Source organism: Mesoplodon mirus (assembly GCF_964341445.2).
Source record: "Mesoplodon mirus genome assembly, chromosome: 3".
Classification (NCBI taxonomy): Eukaryota; Metazoa; Chordata; class Mammalia; order Artiodactyla; family Ziphiidae; genus Mesoplodon; species Mesoplodon mirus.
Window position 1 is genome coordinate 198,558,304 of NC_138978.1, and position 15,952 is coordinate 198,574,255.

At 56.9% G+C, this 15,952-nt stretch overlaps 1 protein-coding gene across 6 annotated transcripts in view; it reads left to right on the forward strand.

The window, feature by feature from the left end:
* Nucleotides 1-13,093, forward strand: part of NAV1 (neuron navigator 1) — a 209,828-nt gene extending 196,735 nt beyond the window's left edge. For all 6 annotated transcript variants that reach the window (XM_082616096.1, XM_082616095.1, XM_082616097.1 and 3 more), the window contains 14 exons: nucleotides 573-694; nucleotides 3,877-4,073; nucleotides 4,177-4,369; nucleotides 4,498-4,666; nucleotides 4,950-5,047; nucleotides 5,213-5,308; nucleotides 5,522-5,681; nucleotides 6,020-6,255; nucleotides 6,875-7,029; nucleotides 7,186-7,257; nucleotides 7,673-7,869; nucleotides 8,380-8,498; nucleotides 9,947-10,144; nucleotides 12,224-13,093. In XM_082616096.1, the coding sequence (XP_082472222.1) occupies nucleotides 573-694; nucleotides 3,877-4,073; nucleotides 4,177-4,369; nucleotides 4,498-4,666; nucleotides 4,950-5,047; nucleotides 5,213-5,308; nucleotides 5,522-5,681; nucleotides 6,020-6,255; nucleotides 6,875-7,029; nucleotides 7,186-7,257; nucleotides 7,673-7,869; nucleotides 8,380-8,498; nucleotides 9,947-10,144; nucleotides 12,224-12,319 (2,108 nt within the window). In that variant the 3' untranslated portion in view covers nucleotides 12,320-13,093. The remainder of the gene's footprint in view (nucleotides 1-572; nucleotides 695-3,876; nucleotides 4,074-4,176; nucleotides 4,370-4,497; nucleotides 4,667-4,949; nucleotides 5,048-5,212; nucleotides 5,309-5,521; nucleotides 5,682-6,019; nucleotides 6,256-6,874; nucleotides 7,030-7,185; nucleotides 7,258-7,672; nucleotides 7,870-8,379; nucleotides 8,499-9,946; nucleotides 10,145-12,223) is intronic.
* Nucleotides 13,094-15,952: the final 2,859 nt, after the last annotated feature.

Below are 15,952 nucleotides of genomic sequence, written 5' to 3' on the forward strand. Positions count from 1 at the left end.
TTGGTTCTTTCATCACTCAGAGGCCTTCTCCTTTATTAACCCTTTCCTTCTACATAGTAGAAAAGGGCGTCAGTTTGGTGCCATTGCAGACCTTCTTAGAGAGCTGAAAAGCTTTTCTGCCCATCAGATGAGGAAACTAAAGCTTTTTGGGTTAAATGTGGGGCACTTGGCCTTGGACCCCCCAGCCAATATTCCTGGAGAAAGTCCTGAGGGCGTCAGGTCCCTGTCTCCATAGAACTGTGGACGCCTGGCCTGGGCTGCCCCTTGTCACACCTGCTCAAGCCGAGCGCACTGGATTCTGTGCTGCTTTTTCTCCTACTAGACTGGGAGCCTCTTGAGGACGGGGATCATTTCCTACTTGTTTTTTTTTTTATCCCTTAACCTTTGTTGATGTTGAAACGTGATTGGCAGTCAATAAAGGCTTGTTGAGAAGATGATCCAAAAACATGAAGAGTGTGGACGAGGAGGTGGTGGTTCCTCCTCTTTCTCCTGCGGCGGGACTTGCCCTAAGCCTCACGCCGTCTCCTTTAAACCCACCGTGTCTGTGTTCGCCCCCTGTGCTTGGCCCCTAGAACTCCGGATCAAGAGGCAGAACTCCTCGGACAGCATCTCGAGCCTCAACAGCGTCGCCAGTCACTCCAGCATCGGCAGCAGCAAGGAGGCCGAGGCCAAGAAGAAGAAGAAGAAGAGCTGGGTAGGTGAAGGTTTGGGGGAGCCGCATGGGACGCTGGGGGGCCGCACCGCCTCAGCACGGGAGCCAGCCCTCCAGAACTCACCACGATGAGTCCCATCCGATAGGAGCCCCTGGTGGCGTCTGCCCAGAGCAAGGTCTGCCGCAGCTGCCTGCCCCCTCCCCCCGCCAGCCATGCCCTCCAGCCCTGCACACATCCGATGGGCAACAGAAGGCTACATTCAGAAGGGAACGCCCCATCTGTCTCCACCCACTCCCACACTGTGGACAGAAGATTTTAGGAACAAAGCCACTCATTCTAGGTGTTCCTGGAGGTCATTTCTTCAACTTTTGGGAGAGGTATTTGTGGAACTTTCCAGATTACCTCAAAAGGAACCTTTGTATTACCTGACCGGTCCAGAGAGTGTTGTTTTGGTTGTTTCTTTGTTTCCCAGATAACCCTAAACCGACTTGGGATGCCCTTTCTGACCCTCTCGAGGCAGATGGAGAACACCTCCAGCCCCTCTGCTGCCCATGTGGAGGAGGGGGGCCCCACGAGGGCATGTGCCACCCGCTGTCCCCGTGTGATGAGCCCCCCACAGACCTTTGTGTAGTCCAGACAGGGCCCACCGTGTGAAACGAGTGATTAAGTGTTGCTTCTTTTTTTTTTTTTCCTTCAAAATGCTGACTTCAAATCCCTATTTTTTTCCAGGTCTACGAGGTAAGACACTCACTCCTCTCCGTTTTCTCTTTGCCTTTGCCATACCCTCCCCATCTCCAGAGCAAGCCCCTCCCCCTAAATAGAGACGGCCACTCACGAAACTAACTGTGACCACCTCCGCCGAGCCCCTAACGCCCCCCCCCCCGCATGTCCATCCACGGCCGCCCCATGAGGACAGAGGAGAGGTCTGGCCGGGCGTCGAGCGGGAAGGCTCTGCCCCCTGCCCGCCCCGACCCCGTTCCAAAGTCCACCTGTTATAAAAGCAGTCAGACCGCGCTCCGCCTGTCCGGAAAGCTAGCGCCCTGATCTTTTGATCCATCAAACCCTAGAAGCCCCAAATGGAAGAGATTGCCAGAGGCCAGTTCAGTTTGGGGGTAGCCTCAAGATTTAGCTCTGGAGTGAGATGAACCAGAGAGAGGTGAGCGCTGGACCTCAGGTTACTCTAAAGCCTGAAGCCCTCTGAGCAGCCATGGGGTTTCCAAAGACCTATCGGGGATTAGGGTATAAAAGTCTAAGACAAACAGAAAGTGAACCCAGAATTTCCATGACAAACCAGACACATTAAGGTCCACTCAAACCCTCTCCCAACGTTGTGCTGGGTGTTGTGAGGACAGGAAACATGGAGTCTGTGAGCTCAAGGAGTCCGCAGAATTGCCAGGGAGACAAAAATACTGCCCATATAAAACTGGTAACAATCCAGCAGTGTCAAATGCTTAATTCAGTGAGTGAGGCTCAGGGAGCTCACAGATGAGAGACCCGTTCTGGAAGGCAGGCCCCAGGGGACTAAAGCTAGGGAGGTGGGATCGTGATGGGCAGAGAGGGGTATGCAGAGCTTCCTGCAGACCCTGGTCAGAAGGGGCGGCCCGCAGGGAGCAGTTCCCTCCCCCAGAGCCTGACCGAGGGGCACAGGGAGGAAGGACCTGAATGCAGGGGGTTACTGAGACTTGAGTCTTAGGGCAGCATCGCCCCAGGTGAGTTCCACACCAGCCCTTCAAGATGCTCGGATCTGAGGAACGCTGCCTTCTACACGCACGTATCTCAGGACAGAGTCCCAGTTCATTTTGCTGGATCCACTGTTTCCGGAACTCATTTGACCACGGAATGCCTCACCACCTCACACCACACAATGCACTGCCCAGCAGTTCTGCTTTGGGGACACGGAACCACGCAGAGCACTGTTCCCACTTCGGATCTCGGTGATCTCAGAGGGCGGGTGCTCCCGGCAGACGGGTGTCACGGGACCTGTTCCTGCGTGCGCGCACACACGTACACACACAGCTCACACACACATACACAAACACATTCGTACACACACACACTCATACACACACATAAACACATTCGTACACACTGGTACACACACATACACTCATACACACACAAGCATGCACGGCTTCCCGGGAGGCAGGGGCTAGAGAAGTCTTCATCGGGTTGAAAATCAGGAAGCCCGAGTCCTAGTCCCAGGTCTCCACCTCTGCAGAGAACGGTGCTTCCTGACACTCTGAGCCACGTGATGGCGTGTCCCCCGCGCACACTCCCTTCCTCACATCCCCATCACCAGATGGGTCTTCCTACGTCCCGCCTGGTAGAGACCCTGACACGCCCCGCCCGCAGCGCCAGCCACCACCTGCAGCTTTCCCAGGCTCCGGGAGACACACATGGGAAGAGTGCCCTCAGATTTGCACTCTCTTCTCTTGCTGTCCCAGCGATCTGGTTTGCTTTGACCCCTCCTTTACTCTCTGTGTCCGGCTGCCGCTCCGTCTCCCTGTGTGTGTGCGCATGCTAAATGGATGCATGTGACGGGTGTGGGACAGAACCCTGGTTTCCCTCCCTCATCCCTAACACCCAGCTCATCAACACCCAAGACCAAGCCAGTTACGGTCAGATTATAATCCCCTGCGTACTTGGAGGAAATGCTGGGAGGTGTCCCTTATTCTGGGACAGTTGAGTGGAAATAGTCGAAAACACTTGTATCTGGTTGTTTTCACCATCCTGTGATGTGCGGAGCACAGGAGGCACTAAAAGAAGCTTGGTTCCGCTCCCTTCTGTTGATTGCACAGAATCATAGTGTAAGTTTCTGGCGGGTAGATTCTGATCCCATGAGCCCTGCTCAGAGGTGGGTCCTGAGGCCCAGGTGAGCCAGGCTGCAGATGGAGCAGTTGCTGGTCTGCGGGAGGTGGGATGGGGTCGCCGAGAGACACGCCTCGTGTCCCGGGGCCTCCCCTCCGTCCTTTCACGGGTGCGCCTCCCCCACGGGGGAGGGAAGACCCAGAAAGTTCCCATAGCACAGCAGCCAGTCCCACTCTCTCAGCCCGAATTCCTAGGCGAGTCTCCCGTCCGTATTCCATGAAGCCAGTGAAGCCTTTGGGGGGGCCTGCTTACCGACACATCCCTGCCTCTGGCCTCTGCCTCAGAAGCCCCTCCGCCCTCACCGTCTCCAGCGCGGAGCCCTGACTGCTCTCTCCCCGGATCTGCTTTGTTCTAGCTCCGAAGTTCCTTCAACAAAGCTTTCAGCATAAAGAAGGGGCCCAAGTCCGCTTCCTCCTACTCTGACATCGAGGAGATCGCCACGCCCGACTCCTCGGCCCCCTCGTCCCCCAAACTGCAGCACCAGGCTACGGAGACTGCCTCGCCCTCCATCAAGTCCTCCGCCTCGTCCTCCGCGGGCACCGACGCCCCCGAGTGAGTGCCCCCCACTGCAGCGCCCTCTCCCCGGGCAGTGGGACCGGTTACCGCCACCCGTGGGCTCAGCGGCTAACGCCCGCCGCTCCCTGCCTCCTTCCAGGGGCCCCGCTCCCCCGGCCCCCCACGCCCGGCTGTTCCAGGGCAGCGAGGAGGAGGAGCCGGAGAAGAAGGAGGTGTCCGAGCTGCGCTCCGAGCTATGGGAGAAGGAGATGAAGCTCACGGACATCCGCCTGGAAGCCCTCAACTCGGCCCACCAGCTGGACCAGCTGCGGGAGACCATGCACAACATGCAGGTCAGTCCCGGGCGGGGCCGCGGGGCGGGGCCGCGGGGCGGGGAGGGGCTCCTGGACGGGGCGGGGCCGCGGGACTCGGCGGCCGAGGCTCCAGACGACACCCACACACACCCCCATTCTTGCCGCAGTTGGAGGTGGACCTGCTGAAAGCTGAGAACGACCGGCTGAAGGTGGCCCCGGGACCCTCGGCGAGCTCCGCTCCAGGGCAGGCCCCGGGATCTTCGGCTCTGCCATCCCCTCGCCGCTCCCTGGGCCTGGCGCTCACCCATCCCTTCAGCCCGAGCCTCGCAGATACAGGTACCTGTTGGGGATAAGGCCCTGGGCGGCGGGAGAGAAGGAAAGGGTTCGCCCCGCTCGCTCTGGTGCGGCTTCCTTGGCTCCGGGACGTACCGCCAAGCCGCTGCCGGTGTCCTGAGACACCGAGGGTGGTTGTGGTCCTAAGACCTTAATTACTGTTCCGGCTTGGTCTCCAGTTTCAATTTTGGGTTAGATAAAAACTTATCTGGAAAGGCTAGTGGCAGGAAGATGTAGGAACGCCTGTGGATACCCCCAAACCAACAGTCCTCTTTCTCACTTCCAGACCTGTCTCCCATGGATGGTATCAGCACCTCTGGTCCAAAGGAGGAAGTGACTCTTCGGGTGGTGGTGAGGATGCCCCCACAGCACATCATCAAAGGGGTAAGGAACTTCGGGGGGGGGCGGTGACACTGTCGTTTCTACCCAAGGACATCTGGGCTCTAAGGACCCCCGAACCCACAGCACTCAGCTCCCAAGGCCTTTTACGTTCTCCCCTCCTTGGAGCCGTCTGCCCTGGGCTCACGTGCGTCCACCCTGGCCTCACAGGACTTGAAGCAGCAGGAGTTCTTCCTGGGGTGCAGCAAGGTCAGCGGGAAGGTTGACTGGAAGCTGCTGGATGACGCTGTTTTCCAGGTGTTCAAGGTAAGGGATGCGAGAACTCGGAGGGTGTGCTGGTCCTCTGATGACACTGGGGTCTGGGGGCCTCTGAGGTTTGTGCAGGAGAGCTCAGCGGGACAGACATCGCGCCTCCCCTTCCCCATCGACTTCTGTGCCCTGTAGCACTACCTTCCCCGTGGCCTTCACGTCTGTGTGTGTGTCCTGTGCATCTCCTTTCTCTCCCTCCTGTCCCGTCAGGACTACATTTCTAAGATGGACCCAGCCTCGACGCTGGGACTAAGCACCGAGTCCATCCACGGCTACAGTGTCAGCCACGTGAAACGGCTCCTGGATGCGGAGCCCCTGGAGCTGCCCCCCTGCCGCCGAGGGGTCAACAACATAGCAGTCTCCCTCAAAGGTCAGTCCCTGCTTCTGGGTGTGGGGCTGAGGATTGGGGGGTGGAGACCATCGGGTGGTCCGTCACGCGTTCCTTGAGCAAGAACTGGTTGAGGGGCTGTAGGGTGAAGGTCACCGTGAGGTGCAAGATGAACGAGCCCGGTCTCGACCTGTCCCAGGGATGTTGTCGTTTGCAGGACATTTCTGCCCGGCCTGGGCTTCCCCTCCGCCCACCCCCGTAGCGCACGGCCTGCCCCACGTTTCCAGAGCCAGGCCTGGGGGTTCCCGCGGGGTCCCCGGGTGAGGAAGGCGAGCCTCAGGGCCCCGCCCAGGCTCACACCGTCGGGGGCTGCGGTCCAGGTCTCAAGGAGAAGTGTGTGGACAGCCTGGTGTTTGAGACGCTCATCCCCAAGCCCATGATGCAGCACTACATTGGCCTCCTGCTCAAGCACCGGCGCCTTGTCCTCTCCGGCCCCAGTGGCACCGGCAAGACCTACCTGACCAACCGCCTGGCCGAGTACCTGGTGGAGCGCTCCGGCCGCGAGGTCACCGAGGGCATCGTCAGCACCTTCAACATGCAGCAGCAGTCCTGCAAGGTGGCCGCCCGTCCTCCCTCCCCTCCTCGCCTCCGCCTCGACCTCCCTGCCCCTCGGTGACCCCCTCTCCCGTCTCAGCCCTGCTCCAGCCTCCTCCCTCCCCGGGCCTCCGGGAGCTCCCACCCCAGCAGGGACCGGGGTCCACACTCCGTCCCCTCATGTCCCAGTGGCCCTCTGCCCGCCTCGTCAGTGCCCCCCTTCTCTTTCATTTCCCTTCTCTCCAGGATTTGTCTCTGACTGTGGCCTTCCTTTAGGGAAGCACTCAGAACGGTCACTACTGTGCTGTCCCCTGCCAGGTCCTGTTGCCTCCCCAGTTCCCCCCGACGCTGTGCCGTGGCTTCACACCTTGGCCCCCGTCTCCGCCCCACAGGGAGGCGCGTCCATTAGGCGTGGTTCCTGGTGTAAATCCATTGAGGAAAAGCGTGTGTTCCCCAACCCCGTGGGCTCTAGGGGCCACTGCTGATCAGTCTGGGGTGGTGCCTTCCGTAGTTCCAGGTCCAAGCGCGTCAAACGGGAACCAAGGCCCCAGGGCCTCCAGAGCCAGCTCAGCTTCTCTGAAACCCTTCTCATCAAGGCTCATCCAGTGCGAGTGTTGACGCACTGCCTTTTTTCATTTCAGGATCTGCAGCTGTATCTCTCCAACCTGGCTAACCAGATAGACCGGGAAACAGGAATTGGGGACGTCCCCCTGGTGATCCTACTGGATGACCTGAGTGAAGCAGGCTCCATCAGCGAGCTGGTCAACGGGGCCCTGACCTGCAAGTATCACAAGTGGTAAGCTGGAGTCAGGACTAGCTTCATCACAGTGGGCAGCAGGAGAGCCCGGTCCAGCCCAAGCCGTGAGCTTTCCATGGGCGTCGGGGGAGGGTACGTGGCAGAAAGCAAGTGTTCAGACAAGTGTAAGCAAATCTTTTCTCTCTCTTCCCACAGTCCCTATATTATAGGCACCACTAATCAGCCGGTGAAAATGACACCCAACCACGGCTTACATCTGAGCTTCAGGTAAGGACTGTGGCCCTGGATAAGCCTTCCAACCCTACCCCAGTCTGTAAACCAGCTCAATCCAGGATGTGGCCAGAGGAGCAGCAGAAGGAAAGAGAAGTAGTGCAGCCCTGTGGGCTGGGGAGAGAGCAGGTGTGTGTACTGCGGCAGTGCAGGGGGAGACGGACCCCTGAGACAGGAAAGGACTGTAAAACTGAGAGGTGTGGCTTCGTGGCTGAGGTTCAGGTTCTGTGCCCGCACGCCCCTTGTCCAGGCCAGTGAGGTCAGATGGTTACCTGAGGGGGGTCACCGACCTGAGTCGGCTCTGCCGCGGCCCTGAGTTCAGCGGACCCCACGGGCGTTGGTGGGAGGAAGGGGGGATGAGCCGGACACCCCCCCGCGCACTCCGCCCCACCCTTCGCATCCCTGGCCGCAGGATGCTGACCTTCTCCAACAACGTGGAGCCCGCCAACGGCTTCCTGGTTCGCTACCTGAGGAGGAAGCTGGTGGAGTCGGACTGCGACGTCAACGCCAACAGGGAAGAGCTGCTGCGGGTGCTGGACTGGGTGCCCAAGCTGTGGTACCACCTGCACACCTTCCTGGAGAAGCACAGCACCTCAGACTTCCTCATCGGTATGGCCCGCCCTGCCACGGCCTCCCGCGCCACACCTGGGGGCCGGGGTCGGGGGCACTCCCTTTCCTTCTCACGTCTTCAGCGCACAGAGTCACTGACTCTGTTGTGGCGCACGGGCTTAGTTGCTCTGCAGCACGTGGGATCTTCCCGGACCAGGGCTTGACCCCGTGCCCAAGTCACCGCGCAGGCGCCCCCGGCGCACTCCGCACCCTGAGTCAGCCATCATTTCCCCACGATTACTGGGAAGAAGGGGGAAGGGATCTCGGGGGAGTTTAAAGCTTCCCCTCGCTCCCCCACCTCCCGTCCACCCAGGGAGGCATCGTTCACGAGGCTACAGCCAGGCTCTCAGCTCCCGCCCGTCCTGACCTCAGTCTCAGTGTAGCCCAGTCCTGCGCTTCTCTCAACCCTGTGGTTATGAGACCCTCTGCCTGGTGTAAAGGAGTCCAGGGGGCAGATGACCAGGGAGAGCAAGGTTCTCGGCTGTCTTCACGGCCCCATCCTCTTCCCAGGCCCCTGCTTCTTTCTGTCCTGCCCCATTGGCATTGAGGACTTCCGGACCTGGTTCATTGACCTATGGAACAACTCCATCATTCCCTACCTGCAGGAAGGGGCCAAGGACGGCATCAAGGTGAGCCCGCCCTCGACTCCGCTCAGCCCAGACTCCAGCCTGGCCCACCTCACAGAGCGGAAACAGGGTTAGACACGGGGCCACGGAGATCTTTAGGGTCTCCTCCTGACAGGTCGGGTGAGGCACTGGACAGGCCACGCTGCTTTCCTGCCTTCGGTCAGCGTTCACACTGACCCTGGGGCCGTGTGTCCAGCCCTAGGACTTGTGGCTCTGCTCTAGGGATCAGGGCAGATAGAGAAATAATTGAGCAAAGAATTAAGTCAAACCCTATTACAGCCTTAGCTCATTACTAACTACTAACAAAAATGTTACTCTGGCCGAGTTACTTAAACTGTTCAATATGCTCATGTGTAAAAAAGGAGGTGGTATAAATTCTGTTCTGCCTAAATCACTGGCAGTGTTGTGAAGGCAAATGAAATACGTGAAAACACTTGTAAAAGTAAAAGTTAGAATAAGAACTTGGTGTGAAAAGAAAATGTCATTTTTTTTTAAACCTGCTTAGTTTTCTCACCTGTTAATTAGGGCATGATCCAATGACCTGTGATGTGGTGACTAGACCCTACTGGTCATGTATTATCCATAGAAGTAATGTGTCACTGTGATAGACACTGCCTGATGATATGTTAGATTTCTAGAGATGCAGTGTATCATTATTTCATTTAATTTGCATTATTATTAATAGTTTTCCAACTTACATCATTTTTTAAAGCTCTTTTGTGTTTTTTAAAATTAATTAATTAACTGATTTATTTATTTATTTATTTAATTATGGCTGAGCTGGGTCTTTGTTGCTGCGCGTGGGCTTTCTCTAGTTGTGGCGAGTGGGGGCTGCTCTTCGTTGCAGTGCAGGGGCTTCTCATTGCAGTGGCTTCTCTTGTTGAGGAGCACGGGCTCTAGGCACGCGGGCTTCAGTAGTTGTGGCTCGCGGGCTTCAGTAGTTGTGGCTCGCGGGCTCTAGAGTGCAGGCTCAGTAGTTGTGGCGCACGGGCTTAGTTGCTCTGCAGCACGTGGGATCTTCCCGGACCAGGGCTTGAACCCGTGTCCCCTGCCTTGGCAGGTGGATTCTTAACCACTGCACCACCAGGGAAGTCCCCCGACTTACATCATTTTTATACAGATAATATCTCATTTCAACAAAGGTGAAATTTCTTTCAAAAGGTATTACTAAACTGAAAGAATTTCTTACTTGGAAAATAAAATCGTGGGGTCGTAAGATTTGTCCATGTTAAGTTTTAATGCAGTCTGCCAAATTATCCTCCAAAATGGTTTCTACCAATTTATGTCAACTTATTTTACTTCCCTTGTTGGGAAACTCAAAGGAAATCCCACAGGGATCAGAGCCTCAAGCTTTACGTTTGAGGAAGTACACGCACCATCAGGAGACCCCACGACCAAGCCTGTCACCTGCGGGTTCCTCACCCAGTGATCTCATTTCTCCTTCTCTCCAGGTTCACGGGCAGAAAGCCGCCTGGGAGGACCCCGTCGAGTGGGTCCGGGACACTCTTCCCTGGCCGTCAGCCCAACAAGACCAGTCAAAGCTGTACCACCTGCCCCCACCCACCGTGGGCCCTCACAGCATTGCTTCGCCCCCTGAGGACAGGACGGTCAAGGACAGCACCCCCAGCTCCCTGGACTCCGACCCACTGGTGAGTAGAGGCTGCTCTAAGGCAAAAGTCAGAGTGTCACAGAACTGAACCCTCGTCCACAGCCCGCTGGGGCCCGGAGGCCAGGACAAGCATGAGGCCAGGGGTGGGAAACTCTGGCCATCAGAGCCCTGGGCTAAGCTACACAGTGTCACCCACCAGCAAGGTGTGTGTCCTCTAGCAAAGACCCGGGTCCAGGCGGAGCGCAGGTGAGAACGGCGGCCAGAGCTGGAGAGCGGTGGGACCCACGGGTGCTTGCCCTGCTGCTGCTTCTGCTCCCTGGTGCCGTCCTGCGGGCTGCTGCGGTCCAGGGACTTCAGGAGCCCTTAGAAAGTAAGCTGAGACAAGTGACAAACTAGGGGAAATATCTGCAGTGCTTGTAACCAAGAGAGGATTGACACCCAGAACACGTGACCCTTCCCCCCAAAACTGCCACGCAGAACAGCAATGGGCAAAGGAGGCAAGGGGCAGGCGTTGACTAGAGGAAATGCAAAGGGCCAATAAAGGGACTTCCCTGGTGGCCCAGTGGTTAAGAATCCGCCTGCCAATGCAGGGGACATGGGTTCAAGCCCTGGTCCGGGAAGATCCCACGTGCCGCGGAGCAACTAAGCCTGTGTGCCACAATTGCTGAGCCTGCGCTCTAAAGCCCGCGAGCCACAACTACTGAAGCCCTCGCGCCTAGAGCCCGTGCTCCGCAACAAGAGAAGCCACGACATTGAGAAGCCCGCGCACCGCAACAAAGAGTAGCCCCCGCTCACCGCAACTAGAGAAAGCCCGTGCGCAGCAACGAAGACCCAGTGCAGCCAAAAATAAATAAATTAATTAATTAATTTAAAAAATACTATTTAAAAAAAGGGCCAGGGCTTCCCTGGTGGCACAGTGGTTGGGAGTCCGCCTGCCGATGCAGGGGACATGGGTTCGTGCCCCGGTCTGGGAGGATCCCGCATGCCGCGGAGCGGCTGGGCCCGTGAGCCATGGCCGCTGGGCCTGAGCGTCCGGAGCCTGTGCTCTGCAGGGGGAGAGGCCACAGCAGTGAGAGGCCCACACACCGCAAAAAAAAAAAAAAAAAAAAAAAAAAAAAAAAAAAAAAAGGGCCAATAAAAACAGAAAAAGACCCTTCCCCTCTTTAATCACTGAGGAGATGCGTATTACAACAAGGAGATAACTGTTTCACATTTGCAGAATTGTGTGTGTGGGGAAGCTCGGACCTTCGTTCTGCTGGTGGGGGCATTTGTCAGTCACTGTTTTGGAGGATGATTTGGCAGATGGCCTGAAAAACTTAAGGTGCACAAGCTCCAGGACCTTGCAATTTTACCTTTTCGAGTAGGAGATTCCTCTACTTTAGTCCCAAGACATTTTATTTAAATTTTGACCTTGTAGAAAACAGATGTCCTCTGTGTCAAAAGGCTTTTAAATCGGGAGGGTGCTAATATCATGGAAACAGAGGCTGGAAGGCAGAGCCATAGAGAGGCAATGAGGCTTCCTTCGCTGAATGGAGAGTCAGAGTCGTGAAGTGTTGAGGGAAACTGAGGGAAGAAGGGCGGGAGGTGGGACTTCCCCAGCGGTCCAGTGGTTAAGACTCCGCACTTCCAATGCAAGGGGTGCGGGTTCGATCCCTGGTCGGGGAACTAAGATCCCACGTGCCGCGCGGCACAGCTCAGGCCCTGCTGAAGCGATGGGGTGGGAGCTAGGGAGAAGCAGGTCCTAAGGGCACTGGGTGCAGCCGCTGGGCCATGGTCTGTTGCAAGGAGAGCTGTTAGACGGTCTTTGGGCCCTTCCCACCTCCTCCTGGGACTGGCCAGGGAGTGCTGGCACCTTGCAAGGCGGAGGTGGCTCTGCCCTCTGGCCTTCCCCGCACATCACGGCCAGAGCAGCACCCTACCTGCCCTGCACTCCCGAGGGCTGGTCCCCGCATTCGAGCTTACACACAGGGTGGAAGCAGTCATCTTGGCCTCTTCCTGAACCAGCCGCAAACTCTCTGGGCTCTCAGCCCCTTGCAGACCCAGGACCAGACCCACAGTCTGATTTTCTGTGTTTCCCAAAGTCCCAACTCTCCGTAACTGTCTCTCCGCCCCTCTTTAGATGGCCATGCTGCTGAAACTTCAGGAGGCTGCCAATTACATCGAGTCTCCAGACCGAGAAAGCATCCTGGACCCCAACCTCCAGGCCACGCTCTGAGGGCCCGGCGGCCAGTCACAGGACAGCAGGACGCGGACACTGCTGCGTGCAGCCTCCTCTTCCCCGCTTCCTCCTGGGCGCTGGCTCTCTGGCCACGAGGACAGGAGGGGGGAGGTGGAAGGAGGGGGCGGCTTCCTGGTGCTGCACCTTCAAGAACTCCCGGTGGGACTGGTGGGTGGACCTGTGTCCCCAGGTACATTTCCTGGCCTCCTCTTGTGACTTTGGGGAAAAGATGATCCTGGGTCTTTTTCCTTGGTTTCTTGTCTCAATTACAAACTCCTGAGCTTTCTGGGGAGGGGTTCAGAAGACATCAAACAAGCCTGCAGTAGTTCCTAACTGATGCTCACAGACAACTCAGAGACACGGCGCCATGGGGGAATCTGCTGGGGGAGGCGGCGGCTCCCCAGACCTTCCCGCGGACCCTGCCCAGTTCCATCGCCACTGCCAACAGCTCTCCCCGCACCCCGAGATTTGGCTGCAGCCCAGAAAAAGAAGCATGTGATTTAAAAACGTTGAAATCAATCTGTAAAGGGTTTAAAAAGAAGAAAAAAAAGAAAAGCTGAAGCTGGAGGGAGGAAATCCATTTGCCTGGGCAGAGAGCGTGCCACCTGCCCTGCCCTCTGGACCACATGGGGGCACCGACGAGACGGCTGTGATCTGAGAAGTTGCCAGACCCCAGAGGTGCCACCACAGCCTTCGGAGAAGCACTGCCGGCTCCGTCTCAGCCTCTAATTTAACACGCATGAGTCAATAAACCCTACTTTTTTTACTTTTTATTTTTGTTTTTTGTTTTCTTTCCATTTTCCCCTCCCATTTGCCTATTTATTCTCCTCCTCTTTTTTTGGTTTGTTTTTTCCCATTTCCTCCCACGTCCACGAGATGCTCACGTTGCTTTTCCAAGTCGCTCTTTGGAGAGCCCAATGCCACCTGATTGGCACCAGCTAGACACCTGCCATGCCACTGTGTCTGCCACCCTTGGGGCCCACATGGGACATGTAGCATTGGCTCAGCAGTGGGACAAGAGGGACGTCGAGGTCCCTTTTGAGAAAACACGCTCTGCCTGGAGCCTGGCGGCCAGCCTCTGGAGGAGAGCTCATCGCCTCACCCTGATACAAGATCTAATCTGAGCTTCCCCGTGGACTGGAGGAAAACCGGAAACTGGAAATCTCTCTGTCCTGTGGCCTGTGGAGCCCCTCGCTGCACTATTCTGATGGCGACCGCTTTGCCCAACTGAATCCAAAATACCCAGCCGGCCTTTACTGTTGGTTTAGAACAAGTGACTAGTCCCTTAAGAGCGGACATCCACGTGAGATGCTCCCAATCAGAATATAAGGAGTTTGATTTGGTGGCAGAGATCTGCCTTCCAAGGGGATCCACTTTTTGCAGAAGTTGCCCTGAAGTTGCGGCAGTCCTAATTCCTTCATTGGACACGCACTTGTAGGGTGCTTACTGTGTACAAGTCACTAGGTTAAAAAAAAAAAAAAAAGACGTGGGCCCTTACGTTCATACTCTAGTAGGAAATGTTAACTTCCATTAAATGCATACATCCCCTTGTTTTCTGGACCTTCAGGATCACCTGAGAAATGGAGCCAAAACCCCAGGAGGCAGCCAGCGAGAAGCCCGTGATTAGCTGTCCAGCGCACTGGGTTGCCTGGTGAGGCTGCGGTTTGGGGCTCTGCAGACCAGGGATGTGTGATGAGCCTGGGCCCAAGTGTTTGCTCTTCAGACCCCCAAGTAGCACAAGACCTTATCAGAACCTACAGGCACGCTCACCACTCACCAGGATCGCTCTGTCCCGCCAAACCAAGGAGCAGCTGCATCTGAACCTTCACATCAGAAGACTTTCATTTAGGTCCAAAAGGTGGTCCAGATTGCTCCCTTCAAAAGCTTCTGCGTTCACCTGGTGGCTGCCATGGGTGACGGGCTCGTCTCTGCTGGAGACGATGTCTGCTGATGCTGCTAGAGCCGTGGAGACCCCCAACTCAGCCGGAAAGTATGCAATTCTGAGCGGGAAGAGGCTGTTTGTCCAAGGATGGTGCTGACATCACTGCCTTAAGGTCTCTGCCGTGCAGGAGGAGGAAAGCCCCGGAGCTGGGCATTCGAGCTTGGAAGGACGGGGAGACACCCGAGCGGGCCTTCTCTGGGCTCTGGCCTCTCGCGGCCCCTCCCCAGCTGCAGCCCCGTGGCCGGGCTCAGGCTCCCAGCGCCGTCTCCACCCGGGGGCTGAGCCTTTCTCTCTGTTCTCGGTGCTGCCCAGCCAGTGCCTTCGGTCATGGGCGTTAACTGGCTACTTGAGAAAAAGGAAAGGGGTGACCCTCTTCCTCCATTCCAACTGCCTCAGACCCCCAAAGCGATTCCCGCTTCCCTGGTCACCGTGGATACCACCGCGAAGTTTACGTGGATCCTCAGCAGGCTGGCTCTGGAGGCCTCAGGTTCCGGCGTTTCATCTCCGTTCCCGGATCCACCGCTCTGCTCTCGGCTGGCTGCTGCGTCTAGCCCGGGTCTCCAGCCGCTTGCCTCCAGAAAGCGGGATCCCATCTGGCGAAGTGGCACTGCCCCTCCGCTTTCCCTCTGGAGCCTGGGCCCGTTTCCACTTGTCCACCGGGGCCCCTGGCTGTGGGCGTGGATCATCCCCCAGGAATCACGGTGACATGGCGACTGGGGCAGGCCGAAACTCCTCACGGTGCTAGGACCCTCGGGGCGCTCCTCCAGCGTCCTCTGGAGCTGAAACCCGAGCCCCACAGCCTCCACCCTGGATGAGTGGCACGTGCAGATCCACAGCATTCTCTGCCACCTACACCCCTGCTTCTTGGTCGAGACCACTGGGATCCCTCAAAAAAGAAAAGCTGGGTCCCAGGGCTAAACTCTCAACGCCCAGCACCTTGAGAAGAATCCGGCCTCTCCAGGACTGGCGTGTGTGCCCTCCCCCACCCCCAGCCCCCAACTCCTTTCCTCACCAAAGCCGGCGAGCAGACCACGTGGCTCAACGCCCAGCCCCGCTTCAGGGCAGAGGTGCGGCCGCGGCCCCTCGTTCCTGGATGAAGGAGACCAACGCATTTTGTCCAGTGTATTTGTCCTCAGCCCCTGCCTAGGCACGAAAAATAAAGTACTAGGTGACGGAGGCCAGCAGAGGACCCGATGTCTTGTGTGTGTCTCTCTCACAAGAGCAGTTGACTGCTGCCGTTTCCCATCTTCTGAGCTTCATCGAGTATTTTTTAAAACCTCTGCTTTGAGGCAGCTCTGCGGTGCTTATCTCTGTGTGCGTTGAGTGTCATCCCAGCACCTTTGTCACGTGGTCAGAGCCTCGGGAAGCTGCAGGGAAGTGGGGTTTCCTGAGGTCCTGGGGAGCCCCTACTGCAGAGTCCTTAGTGGTTGACAGGCTAAGCTTTGGTCACATGCTAAGCTTTGGTTCTGAATTACCAACTTTCTCACTCGTCTATCCATACTCCTTAAGGACCCAAGACAAAATAGTGGTTTTTAAAAAATTTTTTATTTCTTGCTTTCTGGTTTTCCTGGTTTGGGCCTCATCTCACCGTTTCTTCACTCCTAGCTCCCTGAGACAAGACTCCCAGTCTTCAGAGGGGCACTCTTCAATCTCTGAGGTCCCTTTATTTCCTGTACTTTTCCAAGAGG